Consider the following 26,996-nt stretch of genomic DNA (forward strand, 5'->3'; position numbering starts at 1 on the left):
TATCAAACAACAGACTCCTTTATGTAACTTAAAATTACTTGGCCATGGGCCAGGGATTTAGCTCAGTGATTCCACTGCCTGCCTCACAAGTGCAAGGACCCAAGTTCAATCCCAGGTACCAAAAACAAACAAACAAACAAACAAACAAACAAACAAACAAAAATGCTTGGCGGTGAGTCCACTCATGGTGACTTCCAGCAGCATTTGCAATGAGGGTGAGGAGCCATATGCTAAACTCATATGTGATAACATTTGTAAAAGTATGGTATTTCTAAATGCTCTGAAAAGCAGGAGACTTCCATAACATCCCATTAAACACAGTCTCGTCAGGTTAACCAAAGCTTCTTGAAAGAATTCCAGGATTGGCAGTATGTTTACGCAACCACATTTACCTGAAAGTTATCATTCTACTGAACCACAGGTTTCAGAACCAAAGCACATGTTTGATAAATGTGCAGAGTACATTGGAAAATTCCACAGGTAATAATGATCTCTCCCAGTGCTTATTAGTCATAGGCTGTAAATGTAATATATGTATAGTTATTATTGCAAATACATTCATTGTAATTAATATTTGACTTACATCTTTGCTTCTTTGCCCCCACATATTAATTACAAGCTATTTAATTTGTGCTTGCTTTTCAAAATGATGGTAATTTTGTTCCTTTTAGTTAGTGGAAAATATAGGTAATTATTATTAGTTTAATTATAATCTAGTTTTATTAAACCAGCCACAAGATTTGATAATTTTTCAATGTGCTGCTAAAACCCCATACAATTCTGGAACCGACACATCCAAAGTACTTATTTTTTATGTATTATTATTTTTAGCATTACATCAGAATATCTGCATAGGTAAATTAATGTCTTTAAATTTATCTTTGGAAGGAACAAACTCAGAATATTATGAATAATAAAAGCAAGATGTTCATTTAAAATATAAATGCAAATTTACAAAGTAATGGATAAGTATAGAAGCTAAATCATACAGGAGAACTCACACTTGTCTCTCAAAGGTGTAAAGTTGAATTTTTTTTAATTATTAAAGGTGTACAGTGGGCTGGTTTATAGCTTGGTACTAGAGCACTTGTCCAGCAGGCATGGCGCCCTGAGTTTAATCCCCAGCTCTGTAGAAATGAACAACAAATAAACTAAAACTGCATATATGATTTCCACAGTGCATGGCTTGGGAGGCTCCTCAAGTTAATAAACAGTTTGTCACTAAGAAAGTTGAATTTTTAAAAAAAGTTTTCTAGCATCACATATGAGAGAAACTTTAATACTGCCATCTGTCATATTTCATAATTCCAAAAGACATTTTGACTTCTGAATACATAGTTGAATTTTTGGACCAAATTCTATGAATATAAACTTTTAATATTTTGGTCAGGCATTGAAATTAACTTTTTAGTGGAAAATGTGAATAAATACTTAATCATAGGATCTTGAACTGGCAGTTGTTAAGGATTTTATGCATTGGGACTTTTTTGTTTTATTTGTATTCATGGTGCCTATGTAGTTTTAAAGTATTTGAAACCCAGATTGTGGCCTGGCTTCTAGTTTATCTCCTCATTTAATTCTCGTAGATGCTGGAATTGTGCTCAAAGTCATCACAATTTATAACCAAGAAACAGAGTCTATGGAAGAAGTAATTCTAGAAGAACTCCAGATATTCAAGGTACTTTTATTTAAAAGTACAGCCCAAATGTACGCACTGTAGGCAATTATAACTCAGAGCTTAATAAGAGAGGTATTTGTTAGACTCTGTGCTTTCCTAAGAGCAGTATTGTGAATTTGCAAATTGAAGGGAAGAATGATTTAAACCCTAATAACTCATGTGATATGTGATTGTTAAAGACTTTTGAATAGAATAGGCCTGTTGTAGCCTGAAAATGACTTCAGCAGACAAACATTTACTATTAAAAAAAAATAGCACTTATACACATTTGAATTCTGGATCACTATCGCAAAGTCACGTCTCACAGATGTCGAGTCCACACTGACAAAAACAACACGCTTTCACACACACACACACACACACACACACACACACACACTGTATATTGTGGCAGGATAATCACATGGCTTTTAACTATAGTATCAACCACCCAAAGAGTTTACTATGGCAGAAGAGCAGAAAATAAAGGAAACACTATGCAGACCAAGCAAGCACGTGTGAATCCATGCATGTGTCATACATTTTATGTGACTGTCCACTCCGGAGCCTCCCTGTGGCAGGAGTGACATTTCTACCACGAATCCTGCCATGCTTCTGAGGGAAGAACATGGATAGGTTCCTGCAGATTTCTGATTACAACATTTTCAACTGGTCAAGACATCACCCCAGTGTGTGTGTGTGTATATTTCAATTTCGAGACGTCTTAGAGTACATTAAGGACTAATTAACCGGTAGCTCACCGCCAGCAGCTCCCCTGCCATTCAGGCCCAGAAGGAGCCCATGGGAGAAAACATGCTCCTTGTAACCACACACCTCTGCCCTTCTGAGCTTAGAAACTCTAGACAGCACCCCAGCCTGCTCTTTGAGGTCGTTTTAATCAGCCAAACACTAACAGAAAGTACAAGGTTTAAGAGCTAAATAGCTCCTCGGCAGACACTTGGTTGTAGGAAGTCACCCTGGCTCTGCTGCCTGGGCATGGGCTGCAGCCTAGATGCCACATGTGCCCATTGGTGGGAAATACAGCAGCGTGCAACGTGCACACCACAGACTAATTCTAACAGGGATGTAAATTTGCAAAAATAGCCTACCAATTATTGAGACTGGCCCTGTAGACACAGGTGCAGTGGGTACACAGGTGCATCTGCCCAGGAGCCCAGATTCCCCAGAGCTGCAACCCACCGTACTCATCTTCCTATCACAGGAAAGGCAGCTTTTTATTTCTGTGTTTCGGCCTTTGGGGCCTCTGTGTAAGACTCCATTTCCCAACAGTGGCCAAGGCTCCTCTATGAATGGCATCCACTACTCCACCTTTCTAAAGCCTTTGGCAACACTGCTACTCAAAAAAGTGAAAGAATGAGTGCTCAGAGCCAAGCACGGGAACCCAGGCCTGAAATCCCAGCACTCTGAGAAGCTGAGGATCACAAATTTGAGCCCAGAGTTGGCAACTTGGGGGCTTAGTGCGAACATGTCTCAAAATAAAAATTAAAAAAATGAGTGGGGATATAGCTCAGTGAGATCTTGGGTTTTACCCCCAGTACTGGAAATTTTAAAAAAAGATGTATGAATGTACAAAGGATTCTCTAACTTAAAAGTATGTTTTTGGAATGCTTACACGGAAAATCAAATTTTCTCCTTTAAAAAACAATTTTTCAAAGGTTGTTACCCTGAATGGAGTCCACCTACCTAGTCCTCCTCCACTGGCAGAATTGATCTTAGCTCCTTTTCCTCTTTAAAGTTGCTGTTACCTTAACCAGCACTGCTACAATAACGCCTGCATCTCGAAGCTATGGCAGGTGTTGCGCCTCCTGCAGGTCTGTGTGCAGAAATTCAGTTGTTGCTTTCACCTATAGGCTCAAGTTAGTGCGATGAAAGTTCATGGCTTCTCAGCAATAGCGCCCATTCTGAGGCATCATTACTTTACCTCCAATGGCTCAGGTATTCTATAAGGACATTCTGACTTTATTATTTTATTATATTTGAGCTTCCAGAGCACAAATAATAGTCAAATACACACACAACAGTGATACTCCAGAGACAAATGGTAATCTCACTAGACGACCCGCTGCTTTCCATCTCCGTATCTTCCACTCTATGAGAAAGAAATGTTTAAGTTATAGTTTAATTTAATTGGATTTACATATTGATTTACCAAAGCTGAAAGCTGTAAGCTTCTAGGCGTAGAACCACTAATTTGATTTCAGGTAACTTACAGTCACATTCAGGTAGATATTATTATATATTCTTTCTTTAAAAAGGAAACTTTTATTTTTAAATTTCAGGATCCAGTTCCTATTATTTCTATGGAGATTTCTTCAAAGAGAGTAAGTTGTATATGTGTGTATTTTTGTGTGTGTATATATATGTGTGTGTGTTCTATAAGTGGCCAATGGATAAAAGAACATTAGTAAATGTTTCTGTAAATGAGCAAGTTATAATTTTATTTTTTATCATTATTTCATTTTCTTGCACTGATAAAGCTTAACATGAGAGCCATCATCTTACTGAATGCTTTAAAGTGTACAATACACTATTAATGACTCCAGGTACAGTTTTATACAGCAGATCTCACAGTTAATGTATGTCTTATTTTTCTATTTTTTAATAGAAAAGAGATGAGAATGGCTTTACTTCTGGAATCATGATAAGACTCTATTCTCTAGTTATTTTTCACTGTTTCTTTGAAAAATAATGTAACAGCAATCACTCAGGAGTGAACAGTGAATTTCATCTTCCATCCACTTCACTGGGATCACATTTTGGGGTAAACTTATCCCCAAACTATTACTGTATATATTGCCTCGAATTTGTTTATCAATAACTTTTCATGCTTAACAAGTAGAAACGTGATGTTAAATGTTCTGCTGTTGGTGCTTTTTATTTGGTGTGCACTACAGTTCATTTCACGACACTCCGCACATATATATATATATGTACACCTAGGTCAGTCTCCTAGGTGTTTACATCAATATGCAAAAGACTACGCACCCAGTCTCATAACTGGACGTTTCTGTACATCTTTAAGGAAGACGAGGAATATTAGAAAACAGAAAAGTCTGCCTGGATAACGAATAAAAGAACAGTTTGTGAGCTCTTGAATTTTGTTACTCTGTGAGGTGAGGCAGGCTTTGGAAAGCCCTAGTCACAATGGTCCATCCTCTACCCTGCGCAGTGCCTGTGATCTGAGTGCGTAGTCACTCAGGTGATTGTGCGTAAAGGTTCAAACCCAGGAGGAACCTTTTGTCCGCTTCTCCGCAGCAACAGCTGTATGTCGGGTCCGCCTCCGCGGTGGCGCAGGTGCTGTTCCATCAGTGCGACATGTACGGAAGCGCCTGCTCTGACTGCTGCCTGGCGAGGGACCCCTACTGCGCCTGGGACGGCCTCTCCTGCTCACGCTACTTCCCGGGCTCACACTCCAAGAGGTGAGTGTCCCGCAGCTCTCCGATGACCTGCTTTGCTTTTCTTCTCCTGGTACCTTTCCCATGAAAATAGCCTCTACTCTTTATTTAAAGTCACCCGCATAGTTACACTTTCAGCACAGCAGAAGTTCTGAGAAGCCGAGACGCCCCGAAAGTCGATTTCACGCACGCTCCTCGCGCTGACCGGGCGGCCCACTTTTATCCTTCCGCCTGGGTTTGAATCAGCTCTTTCCTTTCCTGACATTTTTGCTGCAAGACATGAAACGAGCGGAGGTCAACTCAGAATTGGAGAAGGCGAGCTACCACACTCGAGGATCCAGACCGAAAAGAAAATAAACAAATAAACTCTGAACTACATCCCGCAGTTGCCCCATGCCTTCGCTACCAGCTGGGCTTCATTTATTTCATTTTGAAAGTGAATATTTTAAATCCCAGGCAAATGCATGACCTGTATAATTAATGAAATGTGTGATTTAATTCAACACAAATGAAGGTCCTCAAAGACCTCCCAACTCCTGTGTCTGCAGTTCTGTGAGATCCTTGCCATGCGTCAGAGAAGGTAAACCCGAGAGCGTTAGGTAGGGAAAATGCTTGAAGAATAAGGGTGTTACTCTACCCAAATCGTACAAAGTTGTGCATACTTTGAGGAAACAGATACTGGAAAACGTTTTATTTCCTATGGACCGAAGAGAATAATGCAAAACATAGAAATATAACGAAATCTCTCTACTGAAAAATAATTCATGTTAGTTTTAATTACTACTACTGTTTAACTTCGGGTAACTTTTCTTTAGATCTTTTTTCACAATCTAATTTAACCTAATTTAGTATAGTTATTTTTATAGGTCCACACACACAGTAGAATCTCACTAAAAACACCATTAACTCAAAACTCTTGTTAATTTGGCCTGAGCTAAGTTAAAGGAAAGATATAACATGACGATAGAGGAATGGATTTCTGGGAGGACATTTCTGAGCTAAGTAATTCTCCAATGGTATGAAAGAATTAAGCAAATTCATTGATTTTATAGAAATGCCTATTCATATTTGAAAATCATTCTTCAGCAGTATAACCGTACTTGAAAATATTGTTTAGTGATTTTTTTCATCCGCCGAGCCCATTTCTGTTCCATGAACGAGGGATGTGACAAGCATCACTACTGCTGCACGCTAGGGCAGTGAGCGGTCTCCGGAAACTAGGCAGAGAACGGAACTGCAGTGACAATGGCAGAAGCTACTGCTGGGCCGGGAGGTCCTGGAGTGTGGGCAGAGCACAGGGCCCTGCATCCGCTCAACCACCTCTGCACCGCCTTGGCGTAGAGCTATAAGGAGGTGGTCACAGAAGGGAATGCATTGTACAGAGGCACTGAATGTTCAAGAAACACGCTCAGTTGCATGGCTTAGAAATAAAGATGCAGGATCCTAGGATGAAAAAGCAACTTGTAATTAATGTTTATTACAAATGTTTTAGTTGTTATTATTATTTATTTCAGTTGATACATAAAAATGTAAAAATTGTACATGTTTTTGTTTTTTGGTTTTTTTTTTAGTACTGGGGATCGAACTCGGGCTCTTGTGCTTGCGAGGCAGGCGGCAGAACCACTGAGCTAAATCCCCATCCCAGAATTGTACATGTTTATGGGTAATGATTCAGTGTTTCAACACATGCTCATGTTGTGCATGACTAAACTAGGGCAGTCACGTTTGTCTTCCTATGCACTGAGCCTTTTGGTAAAGAAATGTGGAAATGGAGTCTGTCATGTTCAGAACATCAGACATTCAACAGTACTTCAGTTCCTAGTGTTTATCTATAGTCGCACGCTGGAGGGAACTTTACTAAGTAATTATAAGTAATAAAACCAATCATTTTATTGTTATTAGCAACAATAAACATGTTTACAAGCCTTGCACCAAGGGTTTGAGAATGACAGTTCTACTGTTAGGCATGCAGTGGTGGTGTCGGATTTCAACCGAAAAGTTCCTATAGCTAAGAGCTTTCTGGTATATGATGCATCTTTGAAGAATGCACAAGGCTGGCGATATTGTGAAAGGGGTAGACAGAAAGAGTTATGTGGAAGGAGTTAAGTGAAGGGGCTACAGAGCAGTCAGGAAGGAGGGGTGCTGGCGTGGGCGGCCAGGTTCTCAGATGCGTTGGCTCTGCTCGGTATGGGCAGTGCTGCTCTCACGGTGGTATCAGATTCTTCTGAGCCGTCACTCGCCCGAGCATGGACTTCTGGAGTAGTTCCAGCGCATGAAGAGAAAATACTTTGCTTTTATAGCAGATTGTGTTTGCTTCAGACCTGAATAGAAGCTGAAATTGAAAACTAGTCATTAAAATAAATATTTTCCTGCTCACAGTGTGAAAATGAGCCAACATGGGAGAAGCATTAATTCTGTCCAAACCACTTGTTTAAAATGATCTTCCAAAATACACTATAATTCATAAAACCAGGTCTTCCTCCCCACTTGCTCTTGTATTTTGTCAATTTCCAGTATTCTCTTTTAAAAGTTTCTAAGACATGAGAGACATAAGAAAAATATGCCACCTTGTGAATAAAAGGCACTTTACTCAACCTTTCTCAAACTCCAGAACTTCATGTATTTTTTTTCTCATCCTGAAATAAAAGACAATTATATTGGGATAGTATAAAATGAACAAAAATCCTGCTGGAGGATACGGTATCATTTTTTAAAAGTGCAGGTTTCCAATGATTTTAAACAAATGTTTTCACTCTTTAAGTACTACTTAAATGGCTTATCTAGCATTATAGTAGCATTATAAGATTGTTGTTCTATTTCAAATCACTGTATCATATTCTTGATAAAACACCATCTCTGCAAACTAGAAACCCTTTCTCATTTCATGTTTTCTCTGATCCTGTATTCATTGTTGTTCAGCAAGCTTTAGATTCCCAACACTGAAGCAAAGAACAACAGCAGTTAATTTCTAGTCTAACTCTGCTATCCAACGATTAACAGTTGTACATGCTGGTATAAAGTGATTTAACAGCACGAAACTTTCTATACTTGCTTGTTACTTTTTCCCAAGTTCATTGTTGAATCTAGCTTCAGAGACTAGACCATGTGGCAATTTTAATCTTGATTTTGTAAAACCCCATGTCTTCAGGTAAAGGTTTCTAAGTAGTGATCTTTTAAAAAACAAAACAAGAAGGGAAAGGAATAACTACGAGAAAGGAAAAAAATGAAAATAAAGTCTTTGTAAATAGGGAGGGGTGGAGGTGTTGAAGGGAAGGCGGGGGATGGAGAAAAAATAAGAACCAAATTACACAACATAAAGGTACAAATTCCCAATGATGCATATCATCTTATCGTATCCCTAACATGTACCAATAAAATTAATTAACTTAAAAATACATCAGATATTTTATATACTTCACATCCCTCCAGTTGACTGGAGATGTGTCTTCCCTACCTCTTCCTATTAACCACACTGGAGAGAAAGATCAGAAAAAGATTGCAAAGCTCCTTTGAGAAGGCCCTTTATCCCTTGGAATGATGCTCCACTGTTACTTTATAGGGGAGCTTCAGAGACCAGAAATGACAAAGTGAAGCCGAGACCGCAGTAGACTTCAGTTGTCAGCCAATTCCATTTTATAAATCAGAACACAAAGAGCCAGAAAAGGGGAGGGATACGCAGTGTCAGCGTGGCCTCAGCATTTGAATGTTACGTTTTCATAACATTCCTGCTCCCCCTGTGAAAATGTTGAAGGGCACCTTCGCGGAAGAGCACCATGACGCACCTTCTAAATCCCATCACTGAATAGAGTGAAAGCAGACTGAAGGAGAAAACTAGAATTCCCTAACCCAGTAGGTGCAAGACATGCAGTTAAACATGACGAATACACTGGCACATTATATAGATGTACCTACTTCCTGAATATTATATCTGAATAGATGATTAAGCTCACGATATTACTATCTTTTTTAAGACACTGTATTTGTGCTAGTTGATCGTCATGGCATTAGAGTAAAATACTTGGATTCAAATGCCTTGCCACATCACTTTATTATGTGTGAGAGCTTTAGGTCATTTTGTACTCAAACAGGTTTTCTACCTCATGTTTGTTCTTTTTTGCATGCAACCCTTGCAGCCTAAGGCACTCCTGTCAAACCAAAAGTTTTCTCTTTCTTTGTTTGTTTGTTTTTTGTTTTGTCTTGTTTTTTTGAGACACTGTCTGACTGTGTTTGAGTTGTGACTGACCTGGAACTCGCTATGTAGCCCAGATTGGTCTCAAACTCACAGCGATCCTCCTGCTTCAGCCTCCCCAGTGCTGGGATTACTGGGCCACAACACTCAGTTAAAAATTTTCTTTTTGAATGATTTTTTTCACAAAATTTAAAAGTCACATTTCTTAGATTATTATTTGAGAATTCAAAATCCAGCCTTAGGTCAAGATTTAGAGAACAACTACTGAAGAATGTTGGGTAGGAAAGTGGAAACTCGGACACTTAGATTCTCTACTTGTTTCAACTGCTAATCAGTTTTTTCAAGCAGAATCCTACTTGGATCTTTAATGTGGTTGTCTGTATATTAAAATTCAGAAAACCGGAATCTGAACATTTAAATGCATCTTTTCCAGGCGATTCCGTCGACAAGACGTCCGGCATGGGAATGCAGCGCAGCAGTGCGTGGGGCAGCAGTTTGCTGGTAATGCATGGGAGATCAATGGCCATGAGGAGAGTTGCCTTGGAGACTAACTGACATCTCAAACACAAGGAGTGGTTTTCTTCCACATATGCATACTAGAACGATGTTACCTAAAGTATTTGCTTTCCCCTTTCATGTGGTTAAAATGTTATGGACTCGGTATGGAGGGTTGACATAAGTATCAAAAGCAGCTTCACATACCACCTTCAAGGGAAGTGGTGGATCCCCATGCAGGGAACGCTAGAATAAGAGCACAGTGTCCGTCAGATGGCTGCTGGCATAATAACAAGCAGGCTTTCCATCCCCTCTCTGATTTTATCAAGTGTGAATAACTGGTGCAGATCTACCTGTGGAAATGTTGCATCTAGTGGGGACCTTTTCCTCCATTCCTGGAGGAAGTTACACCTAGGTCTGGAGGCGGAGGTCTGCAGTGGGTGGTGGGTGCCCTGATGGGTCAAATCAAGAAGTAGATTTAAGCATATGTGAGGGAATGGAACAAGATGGAAAAGCCACTGCCTGGCGTGAAGGGTGCTGGCCAAGTTGTGTGTGCTGTGACTAGGTTCACCAGGAAGGGACAGGAGGAGGGCACCACAATGCACCTCAGCATGGCATCCCCCACTCAGATTTAATGTGTTCGGGTCAAGGGACTCAAGATTCAGGGCAAAACTCGTGTTGCTGGGAATACCAGCAAGAATAAGGATGGCCTTTATAAGTAAAAAATAAGGATCAATTTGAAGGAAAAAAGAACTCAAGTGTAAGGAACAAATCCTGTGATCTAGTTGCTGAATTCATCTTGGTTAAAACAACAACAACAAATCCACTTGCTTTTACTCTCCACTGTGAGTAGGCATACCTGTCTCTCCACAAATCTGAGTTTGAGTCTGGTGAGTCTTGCCGGTGTGAGACACAGAGCGTACACAAGAAGCTCTGCTTCGTGAAGCCCTGAGTTCAGCTTTATACTCTCTCATGACCTAGCCTGATGTCTGGGTACCACTCACACACACCTATGTCTAGGCAGAGCCTGATCCCTTAGCATTCTGACTTCTGCTTTGTCCACTGCTGTGATTTTGATCTTCAGCCTTGCTTGAACATTCGGGGCTCACATTCTCTGCCTGCCTCATCAGTTCAAATCACCTCTGATTTCCCATAGCTTTAACACTGATGAGTTTTTGTGCTGCCCTGGCCCTCCAACCCCTGTAGCTTCCCTTCATCCAGCTCCATAGGCTCCTTGTCTTTTTAATGCTTTTAATTCCTTTAAATGCTTTGCATGTAAATTAGCAGTAACTACTTCGTCATTCACATTGCTTCAGGGGTCTTAATAGAGAATGTGGTAAAAATGTTTATTGGTAAAATCAAAGTCCCAGGGCTGATGTTCACATTCCTGTTGTAGGAGATGCTTTGGATAAAACTGAAGAGCATCTGGCTTATGGCATAGAGAACAACAGTACCCTGCTGGAATGCACCCCGCGGTCTTTACAAGCCAAGGTCATCTGGCTGGTACAGAAAGGACATGAAACAGGGAGAGAAGAGGTAATGTACAGCTGCCCGTTCACACCAGAGTGACTTGCCTGTCGTGGGGTGAGCAAATAGACGATGATTTGGGTGCTTTAAAATAGGGCTGTTGTGCTACATTCATCTTATTTTTAAAGGTCAGTTTTGTTTATTATGTGTGACTTATGTGCCTATAAAAATTTAAGTGAATATGCCTATAGATTTTATATACGCATTTTATATGCATACAAGTAGATTTACATCAATATATAAATCATCGCTTTTAGACTCTGGAAATTCAAATTTAGAAAGTACCAATAGCTTCATGATCTTATTGTCGTGTCAAAATCATAGTCTTTAATTTTATCAACCAAGGGAAAATAGCAGAGAAATAGTAAACTTAGTCCTACTAAAACATGTAGGTAATAGAATTAGAACAACAGTACCATGAACATCAAAAGAGTAGTATGAACTTGTGTAGTATATGTGGCTGTATTCCCAGCACTCTGGTTGGCAAAGGCAGGAGGATCACAAGTGCAAGCCCAGCCTCAGCAACTTAGCAAGACCCTGTCTCAAAATAAAAAAGAGGCTAAGGATGTATCTCAGTGCAAAGGTCCTGACTTCAATCCTTAGTAATGCAGAGATAGAGAGAGGGTAGTAAATACCACCATTGAACACAGTATCAAATACCTAAAATTTAGAGGGTAAAAGGCCTGGTTGGGTGTACAGTTATGGGGGATTCAGCCCACAGTCAGCGGCCTCATGACAGAGGGTGCAGAAGTGCAAAGATGCTCAGTTCATGGCAGCCACAAAGCAGAGCAGGGGACCAGTTCTAGAGAGAAAGGGGTGAGGGACCAGACACAGACCCCAAAGTCATACATCTGTGATTCATCCAGACACATCTAGAAGTGTGTTCTACCAATCCTGAGTGCATCCCAGTACCAATAAAGTTGACACTCAACCCTAACTGACAAAGCCCACCGCTTGTAAACTTCATACCCAAATGCATCTCCTGAAGCCATACTTTGACTCCAAATAATGACATCACAAGTTCATAATTCCACCTTGCACAATGCATCTATCCAGGACACAACTGGAAATGCAATAATCCCTTCCCCAGGGCCTCAATAATTCCAGAATTTTTAAAAATCCAACTTCAAGTGTCTTCTGAGATTCAAGGCAGATTCTTAGCTGGGAAACTCTGTAAAAATAAAAAACAATTTAATAATTTCAAAATAAAATGCCACTGGGTAAACATTCCTGTTCCAAAAGAGAAGAGTATGTAGATAGAGAAGAACTGGACCAAAGAAAGATGGGGAAACAGCAGAACAAACATTAAGCTTCTGGCTCCACAGCCTATATCCAGGTCACATGGTGGTAAAATACAAGTTCAAAAATGCTTGGGTGCCCCCATCTCCACGGCCTTGCTGTGTCGCAGCCCACAGAGCCTCTTTCGGGCTGGCTCTACTGATAGCCTGTAGCTTTCCTCCGCAGGCCTCTCACATTCCTGGCATCTCCATATTCCTCGTGTCTCCCTTTCATCTTTGGCTTCATCCCCACAGCTTCACAGTCACACGCCGCCTTCTCAGGGGCTCTCACCTGCCCCCAGGTATTCCTCAGTAATCTGGGTGGAAGCCCCCATATGTCAGTATCGTGGAGGTAATGCCAAGATCTGCCGTCAGTGGGAACAATAGGCAGCCTCCGTTGATGCATGGTTGTAGTGACTTTGGAGTGCCTGCATGACTGGTCATGGTGAAATGAATCTTGGGGAGCCAGTTCCCTAGAAAGCCCTTCTGGAGCAGCAGCTCCAGGAATCTCTTCTCAAATGAAAGTTTGGCACTTGACCCTCAGATAAGTGAAGTCTTGCTGATTCTTGAGATGCCCTCAAGGCATCTTTCTTATCTCTGTACAGAGTACTTTGTTTCTTTCTAATGATGCTAACCTCAACACCCATACTTCCTTGGCTCCACTTTTACACATAGTTCCTTCTGGGTCAGAATTAAGTCTTTTAAATATTTCTGCTCTACGTTTTGCCTCTGATTCTCACTATAAGTCTGACTAAAAGCAGTCAGCAGTACCCATGCCAGAGCCTGAATATTAGGCTATATTGAAATTTCCTGTGCCAGATGAATTAGTCCTCCAGTCTTACTCTTAGTCTCACAACATGGGAAAATGTAGACAAATTCTCCGCCACACTGTAGCACTTGTGGCCTTTAGTCCAGCTGTCAATGGAGTCTTTGTTCCCAACTGAAACCTCTTGAGCCTGGCCTTTACTATCCACATTCCTAACAGAATTGTGGTCTTTGCTCTGACCAGAATCACCCATCAAGCTGTTTACAGCATTCTAAGGATTTTCTAGCTAGTATCTCCAAACCCTTCCACACTTCTCCCTCAAACCACTTCCAAAAGCTTCTAAACCATATGGTCAAGTACAGTCACAGCAATGACCCCACATCTGCGGCACCAATTTTCTGTATTAGTTAGCTTTCCTATCATCAGACACAATACCTGACATGCACAACTTAAAGGAGGTGCAGTTTAAATTGTCTCACGTTCTAGATTATTCAGTCCAAGTGTGTGGCTCCAAGGCATAAAAGTCATGGCAGAAAGCCATGGAGGAACACAGCTGCTTAGTTCATGGGGACAGGGATGCAGAGTAGGGAAACAGTGCCAGAGAAGAAGGGGCGAGGAACCAGATTCCATAGAGTCCAAAGCTATGCCTCTGTGACCTACCCAGACACACCTAGAAATGTGCTCCACTAATCCTCTAGCAAGATCTCAAGCCCAATTAAGCACACACTGCACCCCACCAGCCACAGTAAAGGTTTTAAATCTTATATGATACATGGACACGTGTTCTCGTCCACTGGGAACCAAAGCAAATCATCAGCTCTTCCATCCCTTAAGCAGGTTTAGTGATGGAGATTCTATTCCTAAAATGCTCCAAATGATAAGAGAGAAATGACTTTCCATGGAATCATTTGGAGCCAGTTGTGGATACAAAAATGTGTGTGAGAGTCTGTACAGGGACAGATCCAGGCATAACACAATTGAGGTAGGATCAATGACAGTGATGTGGGCTCTGAATTCGTCTCGAAAGTGGAATTAAAAGTAGCAAGTAGAAGAATATTTGGTTGTATCAGAGAGAGATAGATCTTTAGGAATATTAAAGAAAGGATGGGTAGGGGAAGAGTAAAAAGGGAAAAGAAAAAAATGTGAGAGAATGAAAAGATGAAAATAAAGTGCTTGTAGATGGGGAGGGGAGGAGGGGGTGAAGGGAGGGCAGAGGTAAGGGGAAAAAATGAGAATCAAGACTTGTCATGTAGAGGTACAAGATTCCAACAATGAATGTAACTGTACTGTATCCCTAAAATGTACCAATAAACTCAATTAAAGCTGAAAAAGAAAAAGAAATAGATTCTGGTATAAAGAATGTTTAATAGGTGTTTATGCACTAGACAGTGCTTCCGTGGAAATCTCCACTTCATTTTGACATGCAAGATTAAATATTCCTTATTAGAAGCCAAAATTACTGATTCCAAAAAAGTTGTTCTTTTTCTAGCCTTTAGTGAAACTAAAAATCCAAAGTGTGTTAGTCTGCAGTAACACAGCACATTCTGGGAGAAAAGAAAAAGATAGATTCTGGTATAAAGAATGTTTAATAGGTGTTTATGCACTAGACAGTGCTTCCGTGGAAATCTCCACTTCATTTTGACATGCAAGATTAAATATTCCTTATTAGAAGCCAAAATTACTGATTCCAAAAAAGTTGTTCTTTTTCTAGCCTTTAGTGAAACTAAAAATCCAAAGTGTGTTAGTCTGCAGTAACACAGCACATTCTGGGAGATGATTGCCTTTGTAAACTTCAGTTCTTGGGATAAGCATTGGAGAGAGGCCCTTCTCTCAACTTGTGAGAGAGAATGTAGAAATTTGATCAGGTAAGAAAAATTCTTCTAATATTTTATGACATCAAAAGAATAGAGGCACACCCAATATGTTATAGTATATTTCACTCACTTGAATTGTTCATTTAGGGCTACAGCATTTTCCACTTCACAAATGTGGGGTGAAAAATCTTTGTACATTGGACTGTTACTCACTTGGCTGTAGAGGACCTGGGGATATTCCATAATTCCTCCAGTGAAATAGCCTCAGAAGACAGAGAAGTAATTCTTTCATCAGTGGTTTTCTTTACTCAGCATGTTCTGTTTCTAATTTGGAGCTCACCATAACCTGCCTCATTTGGAAATCCTACCAAATCATTTTGACATACTGCATCCATCAGTGTTCAACTGTGTGCTTCTTTCTCATATGGCTGATATGCTCTGCTCTTCTTTCCCATTATTTACAGTCCCTATTCTCAACTACATTTGAATTTCTCTCACTGATAGGCTTGCTGATATTTGAAACTTTGACTTTATTATCTGCATAAAAATTATGCCATAATCTGATACTTCATGGTTTCTATAGAGATAGCAACATATGAAGTGAGGCGTGCACAATCAAGGGCAAAACAAAACACAAAATCCTGACTTCATCAAAGGTTGAATGAATACATCATATATTTGAAGCTAAAGAGTTTTGTCAGAGAGTCTTGAGTTTTATTTAAGGATGATTTTGCAGTTAGTATCAATTTTCTATCTTGTTTGCTGGGAGACATACATAAGGAAATAACACCATCAAACCAAGACCACTGCCCAGGAAGGTTCCATTTGCCTATCTAAGTGTTACCTCCTGCAGCAGTGCTGTACAGAGAACTGCTGACGAATCCCACCCAGGCTCATCACTGATGCTGCAAACCATAAAGTCACTGGTTTATTGGACCACAGAATAGGTGTGTCTTCCTTTTACTGAATGAATCTCTTTGATTCTGGGACTTCTGCTTGTTTCAAGCTTCTACTCTGTGCCTATGGACTGTGGAATTACTCAGAAATGACACTGCAGGGGTATCAAACTTTTGCTCAAATTAATCTTCAGAAATGGTACAACTGAATGATTCAAAAATATTTAAAAACTCAAATATCTAGTTTTTGTTTCTGAATTGCAGAAATTTTCTTAAATGTGTACTTTGTGACTTTTTCATCCTCATATACAATCTATATACATTTTATTAATTCCATAAATATTTATTGAAAGTCTGGCTTCTATGTATTTCAAAAGGAAGATTTTTCCCTTGACTTATCAGCTTAATAATGCTGCTGTAATTAGTTCCTATAAATATATGAACAATAAATTAAATGAACATAATTGAAAAGGTTTTGTAAATAGCACCAGTTACTTTGATGTTAAAGGCCAAAGGGACTTAATACAATGACTTTGATAGAGGAGCTGGTTTGTTAATATGTAGCTGTTGCACACAGAAACTATAGAAAGTGCCTTGCTTGTTATTTCATGACCTCAAAGCTGCATTTTAGGCACAGTTATCCCCATCTTAACACTGAAAACTAAACTTCAGAGAGGGTTTTTTAATTCCACGTACCAGGGATTGAACTCAGGACCTTGCACTTGCCACACAAGCACAGGCCCACTGAGCTACAATGCTGACCCTAATTTCAGAGAATCGTAGCTCATACTCAAGGTCCATGACAGACCTGGGGTTTGCACTCAAGTATTCCTGATTCCAAAGCTCTTTCAATTTATGTTCATTCATAGTCTAAACAAATGTGTTTTATAGAATGTACTGTTTATTCTAAAATATCTCGGTTTATAAATGTGAAGTAAGTGAGTCACAGAACGTTTAATAACTGTCCTGGTTACTCACAGCTAGTTAAATAAATTCAGATCCAGCTTTCTGGAGTCTTTCTACTAAACCACAAAACTTTCCAAAATTAGAATTCCAAATGCAGTTGCAGAAGCTTTGGGTCATGGAACAAGTGGAAAACCATTTCTAAGAAAAGTCCTGGAATCTGACTTCTGAAAAGGCCTCCGGATGCCAGCTGGGTCCTTATGTCTTCATCATTCTTTAAGGGGCCATGGTGTTGCAGATTTGCTGACAAAATCACAGGTCCTCATGTTTGGATGTCATGGGACCTGCCCATACTGGAACAGTTCCCACAATAAGATCTGAAGCCGTGATCTTATACATCATAGCATTCTTCCCTTAAAGAGCCTTTCAAGCTTACTCTAGCTGTTGGTAGAAGCCTTCCACATCACAATACATGGGCTATGTTACTTGAGCCAATGCACATTTAGGACTCAGAGTGCTCCTCCAACTTTTCTGAATTTTTAACAAGAATGTTTAATTGATCTCTAAAACTAATTTATCAAATAACTACTAATCCTGCTTGCATATAAGTTATATTCTGGAGAACACAGATGATAATAATCAATGAAATTAATATATCACATGTCTGGTAATAGTAAAGGGGAAAATACAAGAGAGATTACGTGCAGGAAGAGGTTGCAATTGTAAAGAAATGGCATAGAGGGTCTCACTAACAATGTCACCAAGAAAAAGTGCTGCAAAGGATGAGGGCCTAAGCCATGCGGTGGTGTGGAGGTCTCTGCAGACACTGGCAAGAGCAGGTGCAAAAGGTTCTGGGGGAGCACATTTGTGTAAAGAACAGCAAGAGGAGGGCAGAGTGGCCAGAGAGTGGGACAGAAGCTGAGAGGCTGTGAGTCACGGAGCTGAAGTCAGAAGCCAGCTCCTGCAAGCTGGGCAGGCCATTCTGGGGGACTTCCATTTGTTCTGAGTTAAATAGGAAGCTCTGGGGTTGTATTCAGCAGAGCTGTGATGTGGCTCAGCTTTTTCACTAATCTGTTTGGTTATCGCATTAAAGTGTACCGTGTGGGAGGACAAGGATGAGGAGCAGGGGCAGAGTATTAAAGTATAGACCTTTATGTTGAAAGACACAGCAGTGGCACTTAATGTTCAAGACTGAACAACGTGCAAGTGATTGCCTCATGCAGGAAGGGGCACAGTGCTGGGCATATACTGTCCAGCGTTAAGGTGAATTTGCAAGGCTGTTTAAAATTGCTCTTAGGATACTTTTCATCCTTCTATTCTGTCCTGTCTAAGTGTCTCTAATTGGTATTTGCAACTAGTAAATATCCACTCCAAGCCGACTATAATCCATGATAAGTAACTCTCATCTTAGCCTGTGTGAACCTTCAGTCTTGTACTGAGGGTGGAAATGTAAAGAAAGAGTTTTAATGTATTGTGTTCATTACGATTCTTTTGCAACTAAGGGGGAAAAAGCTCAACCAGTTAGGCATGTATGGAGGTGGCATGATGGACACTCAGGAAAGCTCGAGGTAAAAGTGAAATTTAAGACACGTGTTCAAGGATGAGTGGGAGGGATCTAAGAGAGGACAGAGAAGCCTGCATCAGGGAGATGAGAAGCAATATGTGAAGGGCAAATCCATAATGGAAATGAGAATGCAAAAACGCGCAGAGCGATGGAGGAATCCACTTCGCCTGTGAGCCAGCGTGAGCGCTTTACTCGAGCCGCGAGTCAGTTTCTCTAGAAACTGGTATGTCGACTTCTGAGATAAAGAGGTCAAGGAGACTAGGAAGGCCCTTCACCAGTCAGAGCACCACATCAACTAACTTTTATGAGACGGTATTAATGGATTTGATGTAAAAGAAGCAACAGAAAGGACCCAGTTGTTCCTGGTTTGGAATCCATGTGGCTGAGAGGAGTAGAGCAGCAACGCAAATACTTCAGGATGAGGGAAGCACGTTAGGGAGAAAGACCACCAGTTTACTTTGGCCAAGTTGACTTCAAAGTCCCTGTGCGGCATTCAGAAGCTGAAAGGCTGAATGGCAAACAGGGCTGGAGAGAGCTCAGTGAAGATGTACTGGTTAAACTTAAGGAAATGATAAAGAATACAGCAAAAAAAAGTAAGTGAAATCTGACGCTTGGCGTGTGCCGTGCAGCACTAAGCACTGTACGCGCATTAGTGCTTTCGGTCCTTATGATCACTCCAGGATGCAGACATTTTCATCGTCCTCAGGGAGAATGAGTGCCCTGCACACCTCACCAGCTGTGACGCCTGGCTCCAGCTGAGCACAGACTCACTTCAATTTGGGGCCAGTGGCTTAACCCGGAGGATGAGTAATAAGAACCTGGGGGACCTAGTGCTGTGAACAAGCAAACCCTGTACCTTTCAGGAGAGCTTAGATAACAAGCTCTGAAAGATGAAGTGAAAAGTAGTCAGAAAAATTAGCGATTACAGTCAGCATTTGTTTAGTGCTTACTATGTGTCCTGTCCTGAACTGCATCATAACTTATTTAAAATGTACACTGTTTCCCCGAGAGAGGTATGTTGTGATGTGCACTGTGGAAATGAGGACAAAGTAACCAACAGTGCCTTTAGAGTAGACAGCTTAAGTAGTCAGAAAGAGGGAAGTTAGGAAACTGTAACCTAAGAGAAGCAAAGAAAGAGGACTGGGTGGGATGAGGGAAAGTATGAGCAGTGTCCCGTGGAGAGATGTAGATGGGGGAATCCAGCCTTGCACAAGTAGAGCTCAGTGGCTCAGGGGTGATGGAAGCCATGCAGCCTCGGGCCGGGTGCTGTGTGCATCTGTGTGAGGCCTGCGACATGGAAAGGTTTGGATAGGAAAGAGGGGTGACGAAGAAGACAAGGGTAGTGGGTTTTATTTTGGTTTTTAGAAGGAAAGTGACTTGACTGTATGGGTCGGGAAGGAGCCGTAAAGTAGAACGTATGCAGGTAGTTGGGGGAGCAGGGTTAGGGGTCTGAGAGAGAAGAGTCACAGGCAAAGCTAAAGGATGCATTCTGAAAGAGGCTCCTCATTCTTGAAGGAACTGGGAGAAAGGAATTTAAAGAGTTTACTTAAGGAGGTGGAGTAATTACACCCACAGAATCCAACATTAACTGTTCCAAGTACCCTCTCTCATTAATTAAATTTGGTATTCTTTTATTTATAGTTTCCATTTGAAATTCTAGTCTGAATCTTCCGTACATGAAGAGTATAAACCATTATTTTATAATTTCAGAAAAGAAACGTCTTCAAACACAACCAGATCACCATGATATCTTTATCTATTAACTCTTGATTCCTAGAATTTAATATGTTCAAATTCATAAGCCTCTAAAATAATTGCAAATATTTAATCCCAACCTCTTTAAGGAAAGGAATTCATTCTTGTTGAGGTATTTAGTTGTGGAGTTGAATTTTTTTTTATCTCTGAAATGTATAATTCTGAAGCTGAGTAAATGTAGAAAAATTTTGGCATTCGTTATTTACAGAGATTTAAATGATATTAATTCATTGTGTCTAATTTTCTGTTGTCATCATAAAGAAAACCACAGTTTCTTCAAGCTACTCAAAGGATTAGTAAGCAATTCCCCACCTTAAGGAACAGTTTGAATATTCAGTCTAGAATGTATCATTTGTCAGCCTTCGTCAAGGTTCCTGTGACTCTGACAAAGATTTAAAAGCAGATCTCCCCAGGGCTAATCTGGACCTCTGGCTCCTTGGGAAATAAGATTTTATTTGAAAATCACCCAGTGTCTGTGGCTGTTTTCCTAAGGGAACGACGAAGTGGAGTAATGGCAAAGAGACCGAGTTACTTACTCCCAAATTCACACAGTGCAGGACCTCACAGGAAGGGGCTTCGACCCCTGATTTAGGAGCTCAATGGAAACTCTGACACACTGAAGCCTTAGTAAATGAATATGAGTAAAAATACCACTATATTTTGGCTGAAAACCATCTACTAACTAAATGAAACCACTATTTTGTACTGAGCACAGAAAATTCATTGTAGTGAGTTTCAGTGGAGTCAAACTGAACGGTTTGTTGAAGTACATTGCTTTGAACTTTGTTCTTTAGCCATTCCTTGAGAAAAACTTACTCTACTCTAATAACATTGTGACAAAGTTTGGCTCTTGGGTAAAACTTAAATCTCATATGGGGGAAATTGAGATCAACCCTAAGACACATAAAATGATTTTATGCCCATTCCAAGGTGGTGTCCGACACACGAGCAAGAGGCAGGTCCATAAGCAAACCTGCTTTCTTGTCATCTGTACCCTTTGGTGCACATGGAAGAATTATTTTCCCCTTGGTACTTACTGATCTTTCCATCATTGTTTCTCTGTTTCAGAGAAAATGTGTTTGTGTATCCCTAAAATAAGCTCCCTCACATTAAAATAACCTACTGAATGCATTGTGTAGACATTAAGGAAGGCTCAGGTGTTCATGTTATGGTGGGAAATCCAAAAGAAAGTGGAAACTGACATCCCAACTCCAAGGCTTCAAATGAAATTCATTCTCAGTTATTTTTGCCCCATGAGAAAAGCTGGCACGTCTCATCTCTCCGTTCAGGCAGCCTACTAAATGGTGTAGACGCATCGATGTCTCCGAAGCAGGGTCGAGAAACCCAACAGGCACTGCTCCTTTTCAGTCAGCAGCTGCTTTCCCCCAATCACACCTCACCGTTGCTGTGATAAATTTGTACAGAATAAGCTAAAATCAAATTGCCTTCATTTTTTTGCATTTCATGGCTTTTTAAAAAACAAAATAAAGAAGAACAAGGTGCATAAATTACCCTTTTTGATATTGATCGCCAAACTCAGACGTGGCTGGAGGAAAATCCCATGCTGTTTCTGTGGCAAGCGACACTTTCCTGACTTTCTCTGATGCCAGCCCACACAGGAAGAGTGAGGGGTCAGTGATGGCCACAGTGCACGTTGGTGTCTTTCTGCACATGCACTGGAACATGGGGCTCTGTTCCACATAAATATCATGTCTTTGTTTTTCTTGTTTTCATAACATAAAGTGCATGAACTCTTGCCTCATTTGAAACATCTGTTTAGTCATTTTGATGTTTATTTTTTCAGTCTATTAAAAATGCTCATCTTTTCTACACTAACAATTCCTTTCAATAGGTAACTATTTAAATTTAAATGTTTAGCCTTCAAAAGAATATTTTTACATTACCGTATGTCCTAAATATATATTTTTCTAAATTGTGGAGTAATTAATTTCCTTTTTACTCCTTTATGGTGACAAAATAATTCATGTATTGCAAATGAATAATATTGTTCTAAGAATAGAGTTTTAAATATCTCTCTTCTGTTATTTTTCCAATAGAATGCTGAATATTTTTGAAAATTAAATATATCTTCCTGAATCTGTGGAATCAGATACAGATCTATTTTCCATCCCTCTGAGACCACTTTGATTTTGATTGAACCCATGGCCAGAAATCATGACTTTTATCACCTTTTAATTTACTCTTATTCTATGGTAGATTCTGGCTCATGGGACTCCTAACAGAAATGTGCTTTTATGAGGAGGTGGACCGGCATGGAACTGCATGTGTGAGACCCGGAGTGGCCTGTGTTGGCCTGTGGTGGGGGCCTTCTGCACACCCTACCTTGAGAGGGTACCTTAGGGAGAAGCGTTTCCTTTGCTGCTGCTGTCTGGCAGCTCAGTCTCCTTTTAGGAGAACGTGCTGCCAAGATTTTTCCCAGTCCTGGGTGACTGGAAAGGCGGGCTTGTCCTGAAGAGCAATTTTAAAAGTGTATTTTAGAGAGATTTTCAATCTTAGAATTTTTCATGCTTTTTCCTTCCTGTAGTCTTTGGAAAATTTAGTTGAATGTGTACTTCGATTATAGCAGTTTTATATTTTCTTATAGTGTTTGAACATTATATTACTTTAATTCTTTCTCATCTGAATTTTCCTTCACTCTGATATTCTTACCTATGGAGATTCTTAATAAAACATTCCACTTAGGTTTATTTTTGATGAGTGTTTCTAAAATCCTGTGATCTTGTAATGATAGTGTATTACAGCTTAAAACACAAACTTTGTTTGTTGCCAAACCAAGCTAATCATTACAAAAAAATAGTTTTTAAAAGCTTGCTTGGTTTTGGTTGTGTTCTACTTCTAACATCTGATTTAGTTAATCACCCTGCTTAGTCTGTGGCGTGTGTTCAGGGTGGAGACACACAGGTCCCTGGGTCCTCCTCCTTTTTCCTGGCCCACCTCTCTCTACTTTTCTCCATGTGTGGAAATACGTCCATTGTACGACTGGGGAAAGTCCGGTCTGTTTCCAGACAGACACGCAATATTTTGAGTGCGCGTGATCTATAAAGCTAATTCCATTGCTCTGTGTCTTCCTTCTGACTTTTCACCTCAGCACCACGCATTCTCCCTCTCCCTGTGCCTGTCTCACTGCTTGTCCACGTCCCAAAGGCTGTGTCCAGCACGCTTAGCTCGTCATTCCCTCAAGAGCAAGTACCGGCGTCGTTCGTGCCTCCCATCCACCCCTCGCAGATGGAGCGCGGTGACTGAGACCTTCTGTCCTCCGCCTCCCTTTTCAGAAGCACTGCCACCCAGGCTCTGCCCCTGGAATCCAGGCGGTGAGCTCCTGTCTCCAGTGTCCTCCCCGCAGCTGGTATTCTTCCCTTCTCTGATGTCTGTCGTCCGTCCGGTGTAAAGTAGCGCTTTTTACAAATTCGTGACTCCAAAATTTGTAAGTGAGCTTGCGCACTTGCTGACCATTTGGGTACTTACTAAACGAAAACCATTTGAATTGTCTATTTATGTACTTTTCCCCTTTTTCTCATTTATTTCTTTTTATGTTTACCTCAGATTCTTTACATCTTTTAGATATTAATCTATTTTTATATAAATGTCAAAAATTTCTCTTGGATATGTTTCAGATTTTGAATACTACATTTTTCTCCTTGAGTTCGTAGGATTTTTCAGTGTCTTGTATCCAAAATAAGTTTCCTTTTCCAAATATTTTCCACACAGTTTGATAACTGTCCTAAACTAAGCTATTAAACAGTTCGCACTGTCTCTTCTAGATAACCACGTCTCTTATATATCAGGGTCATATAAGAAAGTGCTTCTAGAAAAATTGTTTATTTTATTCTACCATCTTAGACATATGTTCTGCAGGTAAATCATTCTATGTATGGAAGACAGGGCACATAAACCAACAAATACAAATATATAACTTTTGGCTATTATTTCTTTACCAAAATGATTTCAATATTAATTGCATTCTGATTTAAACATCCCAAGGCCTATGTCTGTCTCTTTCCTAAGAAAAGTATGGAGCCATATGTCGGTACACATGGAAATCACTGTTTTCCCTGACCAGCTACCAGATGTGCAGAGTTCTTTGTTCAATTGCTTTTTTATTTGACATTGTGGAGCATATTGAATCAATCTTTATAGCTAAGAACATTAAAATCATTTTAGTAAGAAATTCTGCACTTACAGGGATGGTCCATAAGAATATTTGATCGAAATGATGTATCATGTACCATCTTTTGGACCAAGGAAATCTGGGCTGCAGACACAGTAAAAGCACAGCTGGCTGAAAACAATTGTGTAATCAGGACGTGATGCTGGAGGTACCTGTGTTCACCAGAGTGGGAAGACTCAATTGTGGGAGGACTTCACATACAGGTTTCTAAGTTATTTTTTAAGTTTTAGGCATTCATAATCCATGGAAGACACATTACCTTTTGAGGTGATTTAAACTACATATATGGCCCTCCAAATGGATGGTTAAGTTACTCTTATTCCTGACTTTATTACGTGAGTTCACCATACCAGGAGAGACCAGAATTCTGAGACAGGCCCGCTACGAGGTGCTGGGGCACAACCCCCCTGCTGACCATCCGGACTCCGCACCTTGGGTTGGGGACCTGTGTGCATTTCACATCAGTATAAAACAGTGTTTCTCAGAATTGAGCTTTGGATGATGAAAGAAAGATCAGTTTTTATTCCAGACTCACACACACACACACATGCACGTGCACACACACAATTCCATGTTTGAGGATTTGCATTCATTTTTGTTTTGTTTTTTCCTAAATTGCTGCTCTGTGCCAGAAGTCAGGTCAGATGGCGTCCCTGTTTGTCCTGTCAGTTCACGCACAGGAGACAGTGAAGGGTCACTGTCCCTGAGGGGTGGGTATGATTCTTTCAGGAGAAAGCCATGTCCTAGAACCACCACCTCACCACTGTGCCCCAAGGGCACACAGATGTCCACATCATTTTCTCTGTATTCTGAGTATTTTACTCATTACTGGAATAACTGCAAGGAGGAAGGGAAGAGATTTGAACTTCAGGAGCATGCTACATGGTTAAAGAGATGAAAGTTTCAAGGAAAACAGTTTGAATAGGAATTACAGTTTGTGCACTGCACACGTGAGTGTTGTCAGTTACAGAAGGAAGGAACAGGTCTCTAGGAACTGCAGGGGAAGTGGATATGAAGAAAGAGAGCCTTTAAGCCAGAAGGATTTATTTAATGTATGCAGAGAATAGAAAAGGATCCACTAAGAGAAAGAAATAGGACCAGACTGGGACCTGGAAGAGGGACACAATAGCAAAGCAGGGAACGGAGGCAGGAGGAAGTGGGGAAGGGAAGGTGCCACTCTAGAAACACACCGCTGCCCTTCACCTACTGCTAAATGTCAGCTGTCTTCTCGGCATGCTGAGGCCGCACACATGAAAACCTCCGCTAAATATTAACAAGAATGAAATGCCACGCACATTCTCATGCTTATAGTTTTTATTCAAATGCAAAATAAGCTTATTCAAGGCAAAATAAGTTTATAAATAAAATACAAACCAACCTATCCATCATTAAGCTGATGTACTGTGAGGAATTTTCGCTGAGGTAGTTAGTTGTCTTCATGAATATACATGGGGTGCAGACTGCTGTGTGTGCGTGTGTGTGCAGGCACGCCTGTGTGTCAGTGTGTACAACGTCCTGCACCCCTTGTGATGACTCAGTATGCCCAGCACTCATCTGGTGATGTCACACGTTTGAGTGCATTGCCACACGGGCTTGTTTGGTTTCCATTTGGCTGTATTGTGTCGTTAACATGTTAAACTCATCTTTGTTCCTCTTAGCATCTGGGAAACATTATGCCTCTGAAAATGGTTCAGAATTCGTGATAAACACAAATATTCAGCCTAAAGGTGATCTTCCATATGATCCCAAATGCAGCTCATTAATTTATATTGAATTCTGTGATAACAAGCATTCTGATTTAAGAGGTTCTTAGAGAAAATGCATTTCATCTCAGAAACACACGTATTGCACTGTCCAGGCTGGAGAAATGCCACATGAAGCGATCTGTGGTCTAGATTTCAAGGTGAGGGATTTGGTTAACTCAGCAACTATCTGCTTGTGCAAGAGGTGGAGGTGGCGGTCACTTTGCTATTCGGAGCAGACACACAGAGTGAGCTCTAGAGAGAGGGGTGGAATAAATGTTGATGTGAAAGGGAAGGTGGCACAGAAGGTTAGTGGTGAGCCATCAATTCCTCTCTGCGTGCCATGCTGCAGTCATGGTGGCCACCGCCCACAGGCGCACTGCTGCTGCCGGGAGGGACTCTTCCCCCGCAGGGTCTGAAGGCATCTGTCCGGCCAGAGGAGAAGTGACCATCCGAGCAGAATGAGTGTGCCTGTGCCTTGTGGTGAGAGCAGGTAGACTTGGGGAGTCTGTCACAGAGCCGGGAGAGCGTCCTGAGGGAGGAGAGCATGGCTCGGCAGCAAAATAATGAAGAGAAAGGTGCCTCTGTCGGCCACGCCAACTCACTGCGCTCTCTTCCGTGCAGGTGCGGACGGACGACAGGGTGCTGAAGGTGGACATGGGGCTGCTCTTCCTCCGGCTGCGCAGCTCCGACGCCGGGACCTACTTCTGCCAGGCGGTGGAGCACGGCTTCGTGCACACGGTGCGCAGCCTGGTGCTGGACGTGCTGGAGGAGCGCGGCGTGCAGGCCATGTTCAACCGGGACCC

General features: G+C 40.9%; 1 protein-coding gene across 1 annotated transcript in view; it reads left to right on the plus strand.

Annotated features, from left to right (window-relative positions):
* The window catches only part of Sema3e (semaphorin 3E), a 106,226-nt gene that overhangs the window by 78,021 nt on the left and 1,209 nt on the right, over nucleotides 1–26,996 (plus strand). The window contains exons 12-17 of the mRNA XM_033756474.1: nucleotides 1,587–1,678; nucleotides 3,958–3,999; nucleotides 4,934–5,097; nucleotides 9,696–9,763; nucleotides 11,154–11,293; nucleotides 26,815–26,994. Coding sequence (XP_033612365.1) covers nucleotides 1,587–1,678; nucleotides 3,958–3,999; nucleotides 4,934–5,097; nucleotides 9,696–9,763; nucleotides 11,154–11,293; nucleotides 26,815–26,994 — 686 coding nt within the window. The remainder of the gene's footprint in view (nucleotides 1–1,586; nucleotides 1,679–3,957; nucleotides 4,000–4,933; nucleotides 5,098–9,695; nucleotides 9,764–11,153; nucleotides 11,294–26,814; nucleotides 26,995–26,996) is intronic.

Source organism: Fukomys damarensis, unplaced genomic scaffold, assembly GCF_012274545.1.
Source record: "Fukomys damarensis isolate Sample0158 unplaced genomic scaffold, DMR_v1.0_HiC HiC_scaffold_4, whole genome shotgun sequence".
NCBI classification, from domain to species: Eukaryota; Metazoa; Chordata; class Mammalia; order Rodentia; family Bathyergidae; genus Fukomys; species Fukomys damarensis.